At 34.3% G+C, this 21,223-nt stretch overlaps 1 protein-coding gene across 4 annotated transcripts in view; it reads left to right on the top strand.

Annotated features, from left to right (window-relative positions):
* The window catches only part of PTPN4 (protein tyrosine phosphatase non-receptor type 4), a 217,630-nt gene that overhangs the window by 119,857 nt on the left and 76,550 nt on the right, over positions 1 to 21,223 (top strand). For 3 of the 4 annotated variants that reach the window (XM_020963090.2, XM_020963089.2, XM_020963093.2), the window contains 4 exons: positions 5,876 to 5,920; positions 7,791 to 7,843; positions 8,247 to 8,367; positions 11,168 to 11,255. In XM_020963090.2, coding sequence (XP_020818749.1) covers positions 5,876 to 5,920; positions 7,791 to 7,843; positions 8,247 to 8,367; positions 11,168 to 11,255 — 307 coding nt within the window. The remainder of the gene's footprint in view (positions 1 to 5,875; positions 5,921 to 7,790; positions 7,844 to 8,246; positions 8,368 to 11,167; positions 11,256 to 21,223) is intronic. The other variant, XM_078146809.1, reaches the window with a different exon arrangement.

The following is a 21,223-nucleotide window of genomic DNA, read 5'->3' as shown; positions in this document are numbered from 1 at the left end:
AGAGGAGGGTTCTCTCTGCACTACTGCCACAAGCTCTGCCACACTGCTTCTTATCCTCACTCCAGGACTGGACCCAGATCCAAGCATGGGCAAAGCAAGAGAATCCTGCCTCAGAGCCAGCAAAGAGATCCCTGCAATCTCCTTCTGAGCAGTTGCCCCCCCACGTTCTGTGGGCCTAGATCTCTGGAAGCAGCTGCCGCTGCCCTGGGGCTGCACTAGTGCCATAGGTGGACCAGACTTCTCTCTCACCCAGGTCCAACAGACCTTTCCCACTGACCTTCTAAGTTGTGTTTGGCATTTATTGGTTGAGAAGTCTGGAAATCGCCACAGCTGCCTGTGATTCAGTTCCCTACTGCCTGGGTTTGCTGGGAGGCCTGTCTTTGCCTGCGTGGCCCATGCTAAACTGCACTCCTCTCCCAGCCAGGCATAACAGACCTTTCCTATCAACCATCCAGGTTGTTTTGGGCTGGAAATTTGTTTCACTCTGTCCTTTTTGTGGGTTCTGCTGCTCTAGAATTTGTTTAGAGTCATTTGTTACAGGTGTTTGGAGGGGTTTGGTAGAGAGCTCAAGCAAGTCACTGCTTTTACTCCATCATCTTGGCTCCACCCTCTGAGATCTTTCAAAGCTATTTTCCTTCACATTTTTATTGCCATAATTATAATTCTGTATCATTGTGTGTACATCTTCCTTTGTTTCTCTGTCCTACTAATCATTTCTTACGTATTAGTAACATTCATTAATGGAGTTTGGCAAAACCCCTTGCCTTTTTTTTTTGTACAACCAGGTTGCTATGAGTAGTTTATACGTTTGTTAATAAAGTTTCATTGCATTACAAAATGTAAAAACCATTCTTAGCTGACAGTTAAAACAGGCTGTTCATAGTTTGCCTATCCCTGCAGTATGCTCAAATACTACAATTTATTGATCTCCTCCCCAGTTGATAAACACCCGTTTTAGTCCAGTTTCTTGCTACAACAAAGGGCTGTTACAAATATTATTGTATACATGAGTTCTTTCTCTCTGTACTTGACCTCCATTGGGAATGCCTAGTGGTGGTATCGCTGGGTCAGAAGATACATAGTTTAATGACTGCTGGCTTGGGTGTAGTTTCAAATATTGTACAGAATAGTTCACAGCTGTAGTGATTTAGAACACTTTTTCATATGGTTGCATTTCTTCATTTTAAAATTGCCTTTTCATATCTTTCGCCTTCTCTTATTATATAGTGGGGAGTGGCTCTTTTTCTTATATATTTGTTTCAATTCTTTATATATCTTCTTTACTGTTAGGTGCTTTTACCTAAGAAATTTACTAAGATTATTTTTTACAAATAATTGTTTTCAGGGGCATCTAGGTGGTGCAGTGGATAGAGCACCCGGTCCTGGGTTCAGGAAGACCTGAATTCGAATGTGGTCTCAGACACTTGATGCTTACTAGCTGAGTGACCCTGGGCAAGTCATTTAACCCCATTGCCTCCCCCTCTCCCCCAATAAATAAATAAATGTTTTCTCTCGTATTTTAATGTGTGGGGTTTTTTTTGCATATACACAGGCTTTCACTTTTTTGTAATCAAAACTGTCCATTTTATCTTTTATGATCACCTCAATCCCTTATTTTAGGGTAAGAATTGCCATATATTGTTGTTGAAGACATTTTCTAATTTGTTTATGATTTGACCTTTTTTATTTAGATCATGTATCCAACTGGAGTTTTTTGTGGTATAAGTTGTGCAGTGTTAGTCCAACTGTTTTTCATTCTCCCTAGTACTTTTTGTCAAATAGGAGGTCCTTGCTCCAGTAGTTGGTGCCCTTCCGATTTATCAAATATGCTAATATGTTTTATTCCTTCAAGGCTTTGTTTACCTAATTTATTCCATTCATCAACTTTTTGAATAATTTTGATGAATATTTCAAATGTGAAAATTTTGTTGAAAATTAATTATTAGCATAGCTTGAGACTTTTTCCTTCATTGTTCCCTTTGATCTTCTTGACCTTTTGTTGCTACAGATGAATTTTGTTACCTTTTTATCTAGTTATACAAAGTAACTCTAGTAGTTTGCTGCAACCACTAAATCAGTAAATTAAGCAGTGTTGTTATTTCAATTAGATTAACTCAGTATCTCAGATAAGCAAATGATCAAAGGATATGAATAGGCAGTCATCAAAGAAAGAAATTCAAGCTGTCAACAACTATATGGAAAAACAACTCCGAAATCATCAATAGGGAAATGCAAATTAAACATTTCTAAGGATGTGCCTTCCTCCATTTGGCAAAGATGACAAATAAAACAAAATAAAAATTTTGGAGAGATTATAGGACATTAGGTACCTTAGATGCAGTGGAGCTATAAATTGGTATGACCATTCTAGAAAGCCATTTGGAGCTATTCCCCCAAAGTTGTGACCCAGAGAATTTGATACTAGGCCTATGCCCAAAAAAAGAACTCAAAGACAAAAAGGACTCATGAAACAAAATATTCAAAATAGCTCTTTTTGTAGTGGTAAAAAAAAAGTAACTGTGAAGGAATTCTTAAATTGGGGAATTGTTGAACAAAATATAATATATAGTATAGGATGAAATGTCATTGCACAATAAGAAAATATTTTTTAAAAAATGTTTTCAGAGAACCAGTGCAGAACAAAGTGAGAATTCTGTTTTTAAAAAGCTATTTCTCTTTACAATGTTACTGTTACTGTATAAATTTCTTCTGGTTCTGTTTGACCAGCCACAGTTCTAGAGTACTCATGATGAAATATACTGCCTACCTCCTGGTACAGGTGATCAACTCAAAATGCATTATGAGACATACAATTTTAGGATGTGGGCAATGCAATAATTTGTTTTACTTTACTATTTATATGTGGTACAAGGATTTTTTTTTAATTGGAGAGAGAATAGATGGGAGAGAGAAGACAGCTAGTAATAGGGTTAGTAGAAAGACCAAAAGGCATTACAGAAAAGCAGGATGATTTTAAAAGTTAAATGTAGAATTTATTGTGTGCCTAAAAAAAAAAAAAGCAAAACCCTAAATAAATGGGATTCACAGTTTTCATGTATAATATTCTCTTCTAAGAGTATATTTAGAAATGCACATTTGATTTAGTGTTTAAGTTCAGAATGAAAAGAAATGAAAATAAAATATTTTATTGGCTTGGCCAAGCCATCAAGAATTAATATTTCTTCAGTTATTTAAGACTTTTGTTTTTGTAAAGAGTACTTTGTAGTTATCATCATGTAAGTCCTGAACTATATATATATATATATATCTTACTAAGACAACTACCAGATAATTTATATAAGATCAAAGGCGAAGTGTTGTCCATTGTCCACACTGTTAATAAATGTAGTTCCTGAAATCCTTGATATGACGATAAGATAAGGAAAATAATTGAAGGAATACATGTAGGCAAGGAAGAAACAAAATCACTGGTATTTGTAGATGATTTTATTGTTTACTTACAGGATCTTTCAGATTAAACTAAAAATTAATTGAAATAAATAGTACCTTCTGTTAAAATAGTGAAATATAAAATAAACCCATAAAAATTATCAGCATTTCTGTATATTATGAACAAAATCCAACAGGAAGAAAGAGAAATTCCATTCAAAGTAATTACAGTTTATCATGGAAATCTTGTAGCTAGTACTTGATGGATTACCTGCTACTTCAGTTTTCAGGCAGTTTTTCATTTAGTTCAGACTTCCGATGTTGATTCTCCAATGACTTTCATGTGTGACAAAAGCTACTCCTAGGCTTCTGTGATTACTTAGTTTATCTTGACTTTAAGATTCTACAGAAGGAGAATTTTACCACTATCATTACATCCCCTGTGACTGAGACTAGTGTCAATAATAGGACTTCCAGCAGGGAAGAGATATCTCTCTGGAGGGAAAATACATGACAGCTCTCTATCTAAAAACAGAAGGTTCTGATTGATACCATTAAAATTAGGATTTTTCTGAAAGTGATAATTCTAGGTATGATATAATTTCTTTTTTGTCCCTTTATAGTATCTAAAACAGGGCTCTGTATGAAGCAGGTGCTCATTAAATACTAATATTGTCATTAAATACTAGATATTGTCAAAAACTGGTACATAAGGTAGCTTATGTGGTTTAGAAATTGGTTATATTTTTAAACCTGAGATGTTTCATATTTGCCTTGTCATTATTAGTTTGACTTTTAAAAGGTCTTTTTCAAAATTGCCTTTTTCTTGATTCCTTATATATTATTGACCATGCAAAGAAAAACTAGTAAGTACATTTCAGTTTTGAGTCTACAGCTGTGATCAGTGTGAGAAACAAAAACTCCCTCTATCTTGTGCAAATCCTCAAGTAGTCTGTTAAATTAGAGCCTTAGAGTATTGCCTAGGGGCATGGATATGTTAAGTGACTTGCTTATGGTCGAATAGCTAAGTGGCACAGTGAATAGAGCACTGGACTTGGAACTCATCTTCTTGAGTTCAGGTCCAGCCTCAGACACATACTAGCTGTATGACTGTGGGCAAGTTAGTTAATGCTTTTTGCTTCACTTCCTCTGTAAAATGAGCTAGAGAAGGAAATGGCAAACCAGTCCAATATCTTTGCCAAGAAAACCCCAAATGGGAACACAAAGAGTTGGACATGATCTGAAAAACGACTTAACAACAGTACATTCACCCACCTAGGTTGCATCATTTAGTGAACTTTAACTTATGTCTTCCTAACCATAAGGACCCTCGCCACAGTGACACTTCGTCTCCATCTCATGTATAGATAGAACATTTTACTGCCGTTTATTAGGGGTATAGATGAACATTCAACTCAACCCCAAAATTGACTCTCACTAAGAACATCTGTGTTTAGTTCTGGGGGAAAGTTTGGTCTGATAAAAACAAAATAAAATTGTCCTAATTAGAATGAGAAAGTGTGTAATTTTTGTACATTAAACCTTAGTTGAAGAATTAAATAAATTAAATTGAAGGTATTAGACAAGTTTCTCTTTATTTTTCTACAAAGATGTTATATACACAGTAAATATTATTAGAGTTTACTCTTCTATTTATTACTTCCTTTGGAAATTAGAATGGTATCACAGAGGACCAGCTTTTCAGAACAGTAGAACTGTCTGACTCTCTCGCATCCAATCCCTTTTCTCCATTCACACAGCTCCTTACCCCTTCATTCACTTCCTCGTCACATCTCTCCTAAGTTGTCACAACAGCCTCCTAAAGAATATCCTTGCCTCAAGTCACTTCCCATTCTAGGTAACCCTATACACTGCTACCAAAGTAATTTTGCCAACCTGACCATGTGACTCCTCCTATTCAACCAACCTCAGTGGCTTTTTCTTGCTTATAGGATAAAATATAAGCTTCTGTGCTTAGATCTTAAAGTCCTCTTTCTCTCTTCAGAAGGAATGATGCCACTTATGTATGATTTTCTGACTAATATATTGTCTCATCTGGCACTTTACTTCTCTCTTGCTTTGTACAGTGTTCCCTAAATCCTGTACCTGGGGAGCTATTAACCCCATGTCAGTTATCCCTATCATTTTCCCCTATTAGTAACGCTTTTGAAATTTTTTTTCAGTTTTATAATGGAGTCTATGCTTCAGTGTATAAAGTTTTACTTTCCAGGGAGCTTTGCAAGAAAACATTTACTTTCTTTACATTAAGCTTAGTGGTCTGTCAGAATAAATTTCCCATGGTTACCCAATATGGTTTTAATATTTTGTTAATATATGTAGGCAAATCTCAATATGTAAGATTAAAAAGCCAAATGATTAATTTTTATTTTAATTTTGTTAGAGTAAATGTAATTTGAAACTAAAAATCACCTTTTTCGTTGATTATATATCATTAGTTTGTCATTTTCTCTTTTTCTTTTTAAAGATACCAGTACTTTTTGCAGATTAAACAAGACATTCTTACTGGAAGGTAAGCTGTTTTTGTTTTTTGAATCCTGTGGTAAAAATATTTTTTTTAATTTTCTGATTAGTTACATAAATATTCTCACATCTATAGTTTTATGTTTAAAATTTATCAGAATGCAAAATCTTAAATATTATTCTATTCCTCTCTTTAATAATAGCTGATGTTTTTATAGCATTTTAAAGTTTGCAGAGTGGTTTATATACATTATCTGTGTCCAGATTTCTCTATACTTTCTTCTCTTCACTCTCAGCACTCTTTCTCATTAATGGCACCAGTTCCCATGGTTTTTAATAATTATCTCTATGCAGATAACACGTCTTTCTATACAGCCTTATTCTGTCCACTGCATTCTAGTCCAGTATCACCAACTTCCTATTAGACATTTTCAACTAGATGTTCCAGAATTACCTCAAACTCAACATGTCTTAAACCAAATCATTATTTTTCTCTCCAAAACCTATCCCCTCTACCAAACGTCCCTATTTTTTGAAATTACCACACTTCCAATGTCCCATTATAACCTAGTTACTGTCCTCAATTCCTTATTCTCCCTCACCCCACATATCTAATCAGTTACCAAATTTTAAGTTCTTCCTTTTAACCCTTGTCTTTATATAACCACCACCCTAGTTCATGCACTCATCACCCATCTCCTGTTTATTTCAGCAGCCTTCTAATTGGTTTCCCTTTCTGAAGTCTCTCACCACTCTAGGGCATCCTCCATAAATCTACCAAAGTGATTTCCTCAAGCACACATCTGATTGTATTTGTCCTCTACTCAGTGAATTCCACTTGCTCCTTGAGATCAAATATAAACTACTCTGTTTGGCTATTAAAGCCCTCCCCAACCTGGCTCCACTTTATCTTTCTAATCTTATTGTACATTAACTCTTCTCACACTCTGTGGTCCAGTGATAATGGCTTCATCTCCTATCTCCTTGTCTTTGTGATGACCATCTCCTATGCCTGGAATGCATTCCCTCTTTACCACTACTTCCTAGAAGCCATCTCTTCCTTTAAGAATGACCTTCTGTATAAAGCCTTTTTTGATTCCTCCCCCAACTTCTAATGCCCTCCTAATTTGTATGTATTCTTTGTAGGCTTATATGTGTGTGGATGAATAGATAGAGAAATGGATGGATGGATGATGTCCTCCCGTTAGAATGTAAGCTCTTTGAGAGTAGAAATTGTTTCATTTTTTTTAGATCTTTGTCTCCAGCACTGAACACTTTGCCTAGTTAGAACATAATAGGTGCTTACTAAATTTTATTAGTTCATTATTTTATCTTGTTTGACAACCTCCTTCCCCTCAGCAAAACTGTCAGGTAGGTGCTGTTCTCATCCCCATTTTATAGGTGAGACGGGGGATAAGAGATGTTAATCAACTTGCCCAGGATCTTGTAGCTATTAAGTATCTGACACCAAAATCAGACCCAGGCCTTGCCAACTTCAAATCCATCCCTCTTGTCCACTACACCAGTATAAAAATATTATAACAGAATAAATAATGCACATACTGCGTGCTGACTGTGACAGCAAAAGCATTACCAAAATTTTAAAAGACCAAACCATGACACTTTATTAAGAGTGCCTCCATCATCTTCGATAAAATTCAAGCCAGACTGATCTAATGCTAGCCAATTGGCAACCTTACATGCCCAATGGTATGGTTATTGTCTTCAGAAGTTTACATTTAAAAAGAGATGAGGAAAGCACAATATGGATTTTACCAGAGAGTCTTAAGAAAGTATTCTTGTTTTGAGGCTAAAAATTAAATTACTGAGTCACTAGAAATTCAAATCAGTATTTTGAAATAGAAATATACTGTGAGGATTTTTAAAAGATTGTAATAAATATCTTCTCCTTTTATCAGATTGCCCTGTCCTTATAATACTGCTGCCCTTTTGGCTTCCTTTGCTATTCAGTGTAAGTATTATAATTATATATTTACCTAACATTTTTCAGTCTTCCAAACTAGAAAATAATACATAGTTATGGTTTTTTTTCTTCGTCTCATCTGTATTAGGTTCCCAATATTTTATTCATAGTGAACACTTAATGAATGTTTTTCATTGATTCATTTTATGTTCTTAGTATCCTAGAAAATCATTACCCTATAAAAAAAATTTTTCAATACGAAAACCTTAAGATTAAGGTAAAATGTAATTTAAATGGTTTTAGGCAGAAGTTGAAGAATAACATGGACAGATGCTTGTTATTTGCCAAAGCAAAATTTTTTTCCTTATAGAAATTATTTTAATTCCTATATGGTTGTATTAAATAAGAGATTCATCTCTAAATTAAAGTGTGAGCATTTTTCTTTTGTCAGCTGAATTGGGAGACTACGACCATTCAGAAAACTTGCCAGGCTACCTCTCTGATTATTCTTTCATCCCTGGTCAGCCTCAAGACTTTGAAAAAGAAATCACAAAATTACATCAGCAACATATGTAAGTTTAGAATTTGTACTTATTTAGTGAAATCAGAGTAATTTGTGTCTTTTTATTAACTGCAGTTATTATGGTGCTGCACAGATTCTTTAAAATCTGTTGAGTTTGTACATATTATTTAAAATGCCATCATTCAAAAAAGAATGCTAATAGAGATAAAACAGGCACTTTGCATAAAATTGAAAATAAATGCACAAAATAAATGCAGTTAAATTTAGAAGGGAAACAGCTGGGGTTTTTTTAAGTATTTTTAATAAATTTATGACAAAAGATTGATACCTTAGCTATGTAGGTAATTGATTCAAATATATATGAAAAAGAGCCATTCCCCATTAGAAAAAGGTATGAATAAGCAGCTTTCCAAAAAGAAGAAATGCAAGATATCAATAACCAAATGGAAAAATGCTCCATATCACTAGTATTAAAAGAAATTGTAAGTTTAAACAACTCAGGTTACGCCTTATACCTATCAGATTGGTGCAGATAGGGACATCTCGGTGGCGCAGTGAATAGAGCGCCGGCCCTGAAGTCAGAAGGCCCTGAATTCAAATCCAGCCTCAGACCAAACACTTGACACTTACTAGCTGTGTGATCCTGGGCAAGACACTTAACCCCAATTGCCTAAAAATTAAAACAAACAAACAAACAAAAAACAGATTGGTGCAGATGGCCAAAAAGGATTAACACAATTATGACAAAGGCTGTGGGAGAGCAGGCCTGCCATTGCACTGTTGCTAGACCTGTGGAATGCTCCAGGCTTCCTGGAAGGCAGTTTGAAACTTAATCTGAAATGTCACTAAACCATTCATACTCTTCCCCAAAAAGACTTTTTCAAAAAGGGGAAAGACCCATATGTACAAATATTTATGGCAGCACTTTTGTTTTAGCAAAGAACTGGAAATAAAATGAGGCATCATTTGAAAAGTGATGAAACAAATCCAGCATCACTTCTAACATACCAGCTTTATTTAAACAAAAATATTCTTTTACGCAATTTAAAGTTGATAGTTTTTAAATAAATGCATCATTTACTTCAAATATTTTTATATACTCTTAACAAAATATCATGCAATATAATGGACATTTCATATCATTCCTCACTAGTAGTTATTTGCAAGTTCTTGGTTTTCTTTGTTACAGAACCAAGAAGAGAATAAAGAAAAAAAGAATATTAAGTGATACTAAGTTTATAAGTAACATTATTTTTTAAAAAGATATAATTCTCATTATGTGTTATCTTCATAGATTTTCAAGTAAAATATTTGTGATACTTAACTATTGTTGCGTAGTTGTGTGTTTTTATCAGGCTATAATTTAAAATCAAATTGTGTATTGATTCATTTTTGTAGTATATGATAGCAAGTGAGCAGTGTAAGTTGAATGGGAGAATTAAGAAAAAGCCCTCTGTCAGTTTGCTAAATATATATTTTATATAATATATTGTATGTTATATATGTTAAACAAGATAAATATATATTTTGCTAGGTAGTACCATATGTGCATCCATGGGATGAAAAAGATATAATGGATAGGTTCTTTACAGACCCTTGGCATTGTCCTGTTCAGAAATTTGTATTCTAAAAGACAGCCCTACTTAGAAGAATAACTTTTAGGTGGCTTGGCAAATACAGATGTATAGATTTTTTAATATACCTGATTTTTAGAATTTCATAAAAATGTAAAGTCTCAAAAAGATTTATATGGTTGGGTAGACACAAGCATTTTTTTAATTACTTGATTTTGGGGAAGATATTTTTGATATAGTTGTCCACTTAATGTATTTCAGACATTGTCAGTAAATCTGATGTAAGTGCATTTTTTTGGTAAATGAAGCTTATGTGCCCATTAAAAATTTCTTAATCATTTAAACCAAAATCTTTCTAAGATCTGATTTTTTTTAATGATTCAAGATCATCTTTATGACCCTTAAGTTATTATACAGTACCGTAATGTAGTAATTTTCCTTATATCCTTCCTTGGAGAATACCTGTCAGTTGTCAACTATCCTTGTAGCTGCTTCTATGCATTTTCTTTCCTAGTTTATAGCTTTTAATGTGCTATCAATTGAAGCACCTGATAATCAGGGTTGCTAAAATTATGTATAATCTCTGAATGGAAATCAATCACAGTGGCGTAGTTTTAAGGCATTCTGTTTTCTTTTATTCTATACACCCTCATTTTAACTTGGTTATTTCTTTGTAAACCTTCTGTGTACTTATTTTCTATTTTCCATTGTTGTTATTTACATGCATGTCTTAATTTCCCTACTAAATGATTGAGAACATAAACTGCGTCTTAAGGAAATAACACTGGCTCTGGGGTCAGCAGACTTGGGTTCAGATTCTGTCTCTGATGTTCACTGCCTATGTGACCACAGGCAAATCATTTAATCTTTCTGGATGTCAGTTTCTTTGTCTGTAAAATGAGGTTGTTGGACTAAATGGCTTCTGAGGTCTTTTCTAACTCTGTATCCATGGCTGTGAGTGCCTAAAACACAGTAATGGCCCTTACTGTTCTTTAATTTATATTGAATCTAGGTGTTTTAGCAGCCAGAAGGACTTTTAAAAAACAACAAAAACCTTCCTGGTTCTTAAGTGTTCCAGTAGTTAAGGTTTTCACATTAAGATAAGTGTAGTTTTGTTCTATACAAGATTAAATTTGTCATTAAATGATAGTCATAGGAGGCTCAAATACATTTTAAGTAGCAAGGCATTTTTAAATTTCTTGGAAAATATCATATATCCAAAGCATATCTATATTTGAGACTTAGCTGATTTTTAATCTAGTGTTGTTCTTACAGAGGCTTATCTCCTGCAGAAGCAGAATTCAATTATCTCAACACAGCTCGAACCTTAGAACTATATGGAGTTGAATTGCACTATGCAAGGGTAAGTGAGGATGAAATATTAATATTCTTAAGTTACGCTTCTTTATTTAGTCTAAAAATTGTTTTTATATTAGTAGGAAAAAAGTAAATTTTTTTTGTCAAGGGATAACATTAAAGTGTTTAGAGTACTTGCAGCTGCATTGAACATTTTACTTGTCATATGCATGTGTTTTTATTCAGTTTAGCATTGGTTTTGACATGAGCTTCAAATTTAATACCCACTTAAGCAGACAAGAGAAAGTTCATTTCTTCCATGATGAATGAAAACTCAATCTGAAAAGGTTGTAGAAGTATTTTTTTTCAGATAGATTTAATTCTTCTTTTCTGTATACTTTCCTGAGTCATAAAATGCTGAAAACTTTGTCAGTAATTTTAATGTAGTAATCTTAAATTGTAAGATGTGAGATTAGAGATGATCTTTGAGCTCTGTTTTATGATTCTGTGCATTCAACTCTTCTCATTTAGTTCCATATGGTTATTCTTTTTGTTTGTTGTACTTAACTAATAAATCAGATGAAAACCAAAATAACCACATTTTGCAGAAGAATAAGATATTTTTTGGCTTGGTTATATCTAAAAATTAAATATAACCTCCCTGCCACATGCATTCTAAATCTTTCTTTCCTTTTTCCTTATGTTAACTTTTGCTTCTTAAAACTATGGTCTGTTCCCCAGAAGTCTACTAGTACACACCTGTCAGATTCCTTTCATAAAGTTCATTCATCTCCCTCTTTAAGAAACAAAGTTGAGGTCCATCTCATGAGTGGCAGAGATGTTGAGACTCATAATCACATTCCATTGTTTTCTGTTGATTTTTTTTGTTTCTTTTGTTTCTTTTTTTGCTAGGCAGTGGGGTTAAGTGACTTGCCCAGGGTCACACAGCTAGTAGATATCAAGTGTCTGAGTCCGGATTTGAACTTAGGTCCTCCTGACTTCAGGGCTGGTGTTCTATCCACTGTGCCACCTAGATGCCCCTTTTTCTAATGATTTTTAAGAAAGTTTTGTTTTGTAGAAAAATTTAGCTTTGAAATCTCTTATCAGATAAGATGCACTCTCTCTCATATGTCAGAATTTTAAGACTATAACAGGAAGATATTATGTCAAGGTAGTAAAGTCTTGAAATCGAGAAAAGAAACAGGGAAATTAAGTTGTAATTGTTATGAAAGATGTCCTTTATAAGATCCTAATAAAAGAAGGATTTCTGATTTATAGTGAGATTCTGCAAATGCTGCTTATAATTAACATCAAACTAGTTGCTTGGAATCACTACAAAGCTTCCTTTGTAATAGTCCTAGTCACATTAAAGAGATGGTCATCTAGCCTGAGAAAAACTAAGTGGATAAAAATTGCATCCTGCCAAGATTGTAACTCGACCTTCATATTAGTCCATTGGTTTGTGTAATCTTGGACAAACACTACAGTTTGACAATTAGCTAGAATTGGAATGGAGTAAGAAGAAGGAGATCATACTGAATGGAAATGGGGAAACTGGCAAAAGTCCAGCTTTTTAATACTAGTACAGTAAGAATCACTTGGCTAGTAAATATAAAAGCTAGGAATAGATCTTAAGTCTCCAGATTCCAAGTGCATCACTGATATTATACTCCCTCTAGAATATTCTGCTATTGATATTACGTATCAGATCTCAGAGGACTTAAAATTACAGATAATTTAAGGAATAACAGAAAGGTACCTACAGGGTATAGGATGTTACTAAGGAAAAGAAGTGGCATAACATTTATGGGAGAGCATAAGCAACAATCACATAGGTGGCAAGAAGTACAGGAGTTGAAATCTGTGTTGGTAAGGGAATTGCATAATGTTAAAATCATTTTCTTTCATGTGGGGCTATCTCATCTTCCTTTATCCATGTTCTCTTGTTTTTAACCAACTCTTGAGAATTTGTTAAGATATGGCATACATAGTGGTTAACATTTGTGCAACTAGATATTGTTTACTTTTTATTTTAATAAAATTGAAAGTAAAGTTAGAAATATGCTTTTTAAGAGGTTTTTATTTGGGAAATCCTCTGAATTCTAAATAACTGTCATAAATTAAGGCAGTGAAGTAATCATAGTTACAGACCTCAGCAGTTTTCATGAAATATTTTTGGATCTTTAAGAGAACATGAAGTCATGTGTTAGTTTTGAATTTATAATTTGAATGAATCTTTTGCTTATTAAGAACATTATTTTTTATTGTTTAGGATGAGGCAATATAAAGTGGTTTTGTAAAATACATTTTTGAAATATTATCATGATGTATAATACAATTTATTTTCATCTAAATCACCAGATCAAAGGAGATTAAATTTCAAAGTGAGAGGCTTGGATTTGAATGTAAAAGTTAAATCTGAGTCAGTCATTCAAAAACTTATCCAATCAACTTGAAGAAAAATGATGTCTGTGAACTGAGTAACTTTTATATGAAAAAGACATGGTGAAAGAAATTCCAAAAATGAGATCATAATCAGCCAGTCACCAAGATAAGGAAGTCAGTAGCAACAGTGTAGATGTGGTAAGAATGAATATTCAAAGAGAAAGGTGTCTTGGTTTCAGCAAATATGAAAAGTAAATGAATACAAATAAGAAAGTTTTACTGTCTGCCTTCATTATGAAAAAAAGTAAAAATCTGGAAGGTTGAAATAGTAATTCATAGGAATTAGTAGCTTGTAATTCTTCAAAGCTTATAAATACATTCCTTCTTCAGTTCCACCTCTCAGAATCCTTGCATTCCTTTGATCAATCAAGAAGCATTGGTTAAACACTTAAATATGTTGCTAGGCAATATAAAAGGCTCTAGGGATACAGGGAAACAAAAAAAGTGGAATAATACCTGTCATCCAAGAACTTGCCCTCTAGCTAGAGGAGGAGTAGGGAGAAGGCCCTCGTATCTAGGTGGGATCAGGAAAGGCTATATTTAAAATGTGACACTTGAAGGTGAAGGAAACTAGGCATTCTAAGAGGCAGAGGTGAAGATATGGTGCCATCTCTTTCTATTATTTTCATCTAGTATTGTCACCAAGTGGGCAGGAGTAGCTTCTTGTTAAAGGATAATACTAAGGGAATATATTTGCTATTAATAAATGTAAATGTGTACTAATCTTTATTACTGTCTTCTTATTAGTTGTTGTTAACTAGTCTTTACTCCTCTATACTTTTTCTTCTCTAGATTTTCATGACACTACACCCTCCTGGTTTACTTCTTACCTGTCTGACCATTCCTTTCTTTTACTGACTTAGCCACATCACTGACCTCACTGTGGTTCTGTCATAAGCCCTTTTCTCCTTCTACACTCTGAACAACCTTATTATCTCTCATGGGTAAACTATCATCTCTGTGTAGAAATATGTCCAGCCCCATTCTATTCCCTGTGCTTCTTTCCCATATCACTAATTGCATGTTGAACATTTCAAACTGGATATCTGCAGAGACATCTTAAATTCAACATATCTAAAACTGAACTCATTATCTTTCTCCTTCCCCTTTTCCAAATTTCTCTACTTCCTTCAAAGCCATTACTATCCTTCCAGTGTCTCAGGTTCATAATTTTAGACTATTCTCAGCTCCTTACTTTTCTATATTCCGTATATGCTATAAGTTGCCAAGTCTTACCATATCAACCTTACAGCATCTCTCTCTCCCTTGACCCTTTCTCTCTCTCTCTTCTTCTTACCCATCACCTAGTTTATTGTAACAGTCTCCCAACTAGGCTTCTCCCACTCCAGTACATCCTGCACACTGCTCCCAAAGGAATTTTCCTTAAAATGTGTCTGACCATGTGACTCCCTACTTAACTAACTCCATTGGCTTTCTGTTGCTATAAAGGATAAAATATAAATTCCTGTGGTTCACTTTTAAATCCCCATACAATTTGGCCTCAACCTACCTTGCCAGCCTTATTGGATATTAGTCCATATCCTGAATTCTGCAGCCTACCCTAACTGGATCCTCTCATTACACTCTATCTCCCGTTTCTGTGCCTTTGCACTGGCTGTGATCACACCTGGAATGTGTTCCCTCCCTACTTCTGCCTCATAGCATCCCTCTGTTATTTTAAGGTACAACCCAGGCATCACCTATTGCATGAAGCCTTTCCTGATCCCCTAACTATTAGTTCCCTTCCATCCTTTGTACCTTATTTAACAACTACTTTGTGTGGATATATAAACTTCATATTTATACTATAAATATTTATTTGTTTTTCAATTAGTATATAAGCTTATTTCATTCTTCATACATGTATCCTTAGCAGTTGGCACATAGTAGTTGCTTAATAAATACCCAATGATCAATTGACTTGATGAACTTAAGTAAGCTTTCTCAAACTTGGCAAAATGCACTAGACATTCTCAGTTGTACTTAGGTTAAGTATAAATTGATTAGATCATATTAAAAACAATTATTTTTTTCATGTTCAGTTTCATTTTTATTTCAGAAAAAAAGTGTTTGCCATGGAAGATAAAATGTTAAGAAAACTTGATACAGTATTAACTTTCTTAATGCTTTTGTTCTCTAAGAATGATTCTACTGTGCTATTAGACATATTAAAGAGAGAATCAAATAAACTTTAAAGTCTCCAACATTTTTTCATTCAGCAAGCATTTAATTGTCTAATATTGTGCTAGGTACACAGAGACCTTAGTAAAACAGTCTGCCCTCAAGGAGCTTATATTCTTTTGGGAGGGGATGGGGCACAACAAGAACACAAATCCTATTATACACCTCCAGATGGATAACCGAAAGACTCAGGGTACAGAGTGAAACATTTTTCCCTTTCTTTTTCTTGCCTTTTTGGGAGGATATCGCTAATGGGAAAGATAAAATAAAATTGGATTTAAAAAATATGATTCTCTGTAGGATAGTCAGTCTTTACACAAGCATTTCATTTATCATCAGTTGTTCTGCTCACCTTTTTCCTGTCCTGATAGCCTCTGCTCCTAAAATTTCTAAAGTTACTCCTTGTTGGTAACCCCTGGTAGCCACTGGTAATGTTGCCCCTGGTAGCCATTGGTAACCGCTTACTATTTCTGTTAGTGATGAAAGCAGGGAGCAGAAAAGTTGGGAGCAGAACCTGGACCAGCAGGAATCATCGCATGAAACTGATAAACAGGACTGAGATTAGTTGGTTCTAAAGCCTTGGTGCTTTATAAAATCAGAAATAGAGCTAGAAAGAACCCATACTACTTTGCTTCTCTTCTTTTACAAAAATGAAAAAAGAAAAAACCATACAAGCAAAATAAAATCCCATGTGAAAGTTTTAAAAAATGCGTTTTAGTACTTTACCATCTTTTATTTCTAGCATCCTTTCTTGTATACTAACAGTTTCCAAACTAGATTATAATATCCCTGAGAACCTTTTTTTTTCCATTTCTCTCACCCCACAATACTTAATTTAGCAGCTCTGCCTCCCCTTTCTTCTTTGTCTCTATCCAATATCTGAGAGAAATTTATTTTTAATCCTTGTCAGCCAATGAAAACTAAATCAGGCCAGAACCAGGAAGGCTGATATCCTTAACAGAAAAGCAGAATGTCCATATGTTCTGGATTACATAAACTTCTATATAACGGACTTGGAGAATCTCAAATGTGTTAGGGACCTCAGTGGCTATCTAATCTAACCAGACCAAGAGTTTCCTCTATAATATCTCCAACAAATTTCTAACCAGGGATCCCACTGCCTTCTGAGGCATCCTATTCCACGTATAGGTAGTTTTAATTATTAGTTTGGAAGGTTTTTTTACTTATTTCAAAGCATATTGCTTCTCTGTAATTTTCTTACATTTTTCCTAATTGTGCCCTTTAGAGCCAAGCAGAATGAGTCTAATCCCACTTCCATATGTTAGCCCATCAAATACTTGAAGACATTTTCTATATCTTTCTTCCCAAGTTCTTTATTCTCTAGTCTAAACATCCTTACTTCATTTGATTCTCATAAGACATTATCTCAAGGCCCTTTCCCATCCTGGTCACCCTCCTCTGAATGTCCTTATGCCTATTAATGTTCATCTTAAAACAAAGAGCCTAGAACTGAAAACAGTACTACATATGTGGTGTGACCCAAGCAAAATATAGTGGTACTTCCAACTCCTTAGTCCTGAACATTGTACTTTTCCTAATGAAGCCAAAGAGAGGCAGCATCATGACATAGCAGATAAGGCTGGACTGGGAGTCAGAAAAACCTACATTTAACTTCCTTTCTAACACTTAGCTGGATGTATGACCTTGAGCAAATCAGCCTCCATGTGCTTCAGGCAGCTCCCTAGGATTTAGATGATAAGTTGTAGTTGGGTTTCTGTAGAGTTAAAGCCGAGTAGGATTCTAGGGATAATCTAGTTTAATCCTCCCATTTTGCAAAAAACAAAAAAGGGAGGGGGGCCAGGAAGAATTTCAAGGTGACATCCTGGATTACTACAGGAACTTGTAATTTGCTGAGCTACCATTAGTGGTCTTTGTAAAATCACAGAGAACGGGAAATGTATCACAGAGCTGCAGAAAAGTGAATGTCAAACTTTTTTATAATGAAGGAAGAGGGTAAAAACTTCAAACTGTAGTTCTGTGAGATTAATTCCTGTAAAAATTGTAGGTTTTTCATTCAAAAGATGGTTTGTAACGTTTGAGACCCACCACAGTTTAGTATAGAACAGGTCCTGTCATATTAACCTCATTTTCTTTTTTGGTGGAGCATACTAAGTAAGACTTGGTAGATGAAAGAAATACCTGGATTTTAACAAAGCATTGTCAGACTTTGTCATGTAATACTGTTCTAAAGCTGGAGGAATATGGACAAGATGATAGTACCATTTGATAGCTTCAGAGCTGATGTAGCCATTTGGATCAATTCTAAGTCAGCATTGGTCTCTAATGTACTTCCCCCTTAGCTATCATTATCCCTATGCATCTGTGTTTTATTTTTTTTTTATGAGTCATACATTTCATATCCATTGACAAACATGTAAGGACAACAATAAAGAGAAAAGATTATGATTTCGCGCATGAAGTAGTAAAATTTTATTTGTAATGTGCTCCCCAAAAGGGAAAAAAAACTCCCAAGACTAGATGCATTTACAAGCAAATTATACCAAGCATTTAAAGAACAATTAATTCTAATACTGTGTAAACTGTTTGAAAAAATATGTATAGAAGGGGTCCTGCCAAATTCCTTTTGTGACATAAATAGTGGTTTTGATACCTAAATTAGGGAGAACAGAAATAGAAAAGAAAATGATAGACCAATTTCTTAAATGAATATTGATGCAAGAATTTTAAATAAAATACTAGCAAGTAGATTACAACAGTGTGCCACAAAGGTCATACACTATGACCAGGCTAGGAATGCAGAGCTGCTTCAATATTAGCAAAAAACTGTAAGCATAATTGCCCATATCAGTAACAAAAACAACAAAAATCATGATTATTTCAATAAATGCAGAAAAATCTTTTGACAAAGTACAACACCCAGTCTTATTAAAAACACTAGAAAACAAAGGAATAAATGAAACTTTTTTTAAAATGATCAAGAGCAAGCATTATAATGAAGATAAATTATAAACTTTTACAAATATCAGGGGTAAAGCAAGGACGTCCATCATGATTATCATTATTCTATATTGTACTAACCATCATAGCTAGCTCTAACAATAAGACAAGAAAACTATCTTTTTGCAGATGATAAGAGGGTTTTACCTAGAGAGAACTCTAGAGAGTCAACTAAAAAACTAGTCAAAACAATTAACAACTTCAGCAAAGTTGCAGGGTATAAAATAAGCCCAAATACTCATCAACATTTCTGTATATTGCCACCAAAACCCAGCGGGAAGACATAGAGAAATTCAGATAAATAAATGAGAACAGTTTAAAGTACTTGGGAGTCTACCAGCCAAGACACACACAAGTATGAACACAATTACAAAATACTTCACACAAATGAAGATGTAAATAATATGAGATATTAATTGCCCATGGATAGGCTGAACCAGTATAATAAAGATGACAATACTAGCTCAATTAATTTACTTATTCAGTGTCTTATCAAACAAACTACCAAAAAATTACTTTGTAGAGCTAGGAAAAAATAACAAAATTCATTTAGAGGAGCAAAATGTCAAGAATATCAAGAGAATCAGTGGGAAAGAAAAAATGGACAGGAAAGCGGCCTAGCAGTACCAGATTGCAAACTATACTGCAAAGCTGTAATAGCCAAAACAATTTGGTACCAGTTAAGAAATAGAGTCTGGTCAGCAGAACAGATTAGGTATAGAACATACAAAGGCAAATGAGCCCAGTAGACTGATGATAAACCCAAAGATCCCAGCTACTAGAGCAAGAACTCATCATTTGACAAAAACTGCTAGGAAAACTGTCAAGCAGTCTAGCAGAAAGAAGTCATAGCTCAACATCTCATACCATATACCAAGATGAGGTCAAAATAAGTACATGATTTAGACATAAAGGGTGATAGCAAAAGCAAAGTAAAGGAGCGTGGAAGAAATTGCCGGTCAGATCTGTAGTTACACAAAAAGTTCATGAACCAAACAAGGGATAGAGAGGTTTATGGGAGGTAAAAAAGGATAATTTTGCTTACATAAAATTGAGAAGTTTTTACACAAACCAGTGCAGCCCAAAATAAAAGAAACTGGAGAGGAAATTTTATAGCAAGTGTCTCTGATAAAGGCCTCATTTCTAAAATAGAGAATTGAGTCAAATCTATAAGAATACAAGTCATTCCCCAGTTAATAAATGGTCAAATGATATGAATAGGCAGTTTTCAGACAAATGAAAGCTATCTATAGTCATGAAAAAATGTTCTGTATACTATTGATTGGAGAAATGCAAATTAAAACAACTTTGAGGTACCACCTCACATCTATCAGATTGGCTAAGATAACAGAAAAGGAAAATGACAGATGCTGGAGGGGGTATGGGAAAATAGATGCACTAATGCACTATTGGTATAGTTGTGAAGTGGTCCAACCTTTCAGAGAAGAATATGGAGCTATTCCAATATAGAGCTGTCCAAAAAGCTATCAAACTGTGCATATCCTGGACTTGGTAATACCACTGCTAGACATATGCCCCAAAGAGATCAAAGGAAAAGAGAAAAGGAAATATGTGCAAAGATATTTATAGCACCTCTTTTTGTGGTAGCAAAAAAATAGGAAATTGAAGGGAATCTTCATCAGTTGGTGAATGACTGAACATAATAAGGTATATGAATGTGATGAGATACTATTATGCTCTTAGATGAAAGCAATAGATTCAGAAAAACCTGGGAAGATTTTTATGAACTGATACAAAGTGAATTGGAGAGAACCAGGGGAATAATTTACATAGCAATAGCAATATTGTAAAGTTAATCAACTCTGAAAGACTTAATAACTCTGATCAATACAATAACCCACTCAAGTTCCAAAGGACTCATGAAGAAAAATGCTCTTCACCTCCAAATAGAGAACTGATGGACCTAGAATGCAGATTGTGGCATATTTTTTTCTTTCTTTTTCTTTTTTTTTTTCCACAAGACTTTTCTAATGTAGAGATACGTTTTTCATGACATCATACAGTTAATGGATATTGAATCATAACTGTTTCCAGGTGATTCAGCACTTTTTTGCAGTGAGATCTTTTTCCTCATCCTCATCCTCTGTGTTGTACAATTGAGCCATGTAATCAGGATGGGAAGAGAGAACACACTGGTGAAGGAAATGCTTAGTTCTGGTGTTCCCTCACCATTCCTTAGAGGCTATCATATCAATGGATGATTCTTTGTCCTCTTGGATTCACCTTTCAATTCTGAATGGTTAACCTTAGTTAGCCCCATTTAGAGTGATCCCAAAGTCATATAACTTTTACTCTTGGAGTTTTAGAAACAAGAATTTCCATTTTAAGTATTAAAGATAGCTGTTTATTTTTCTGCATTTGCCATTTTGGTTCTTTCTGTACTACTTAGAATATTTAGAAGCAAATTAT

This window comes from Phascolarctos cinereus, unplaced genomic scaffold (assembly GCF_003287225.1).
Source record: "Phascolarctos cinereus isolate Bilbo 61053 unplaced genomic scaffold, phaCin_HiC Scaffold_726;HRSCAF=1367, whole genome shotgun sequence".
Classification (NCBI taxonomy): Eukaryota; Metazoa; Chordata; class Mammalia; order Diprotodontia; family Phascolarctidae; genus Phascolarctos; species Phascolarctos cinereus.
The sequence above is the reverse complement of the archived record's forward strand: the minus strand, read 5'-3'. Positions and strand labels throughout refer to the sequence as shown.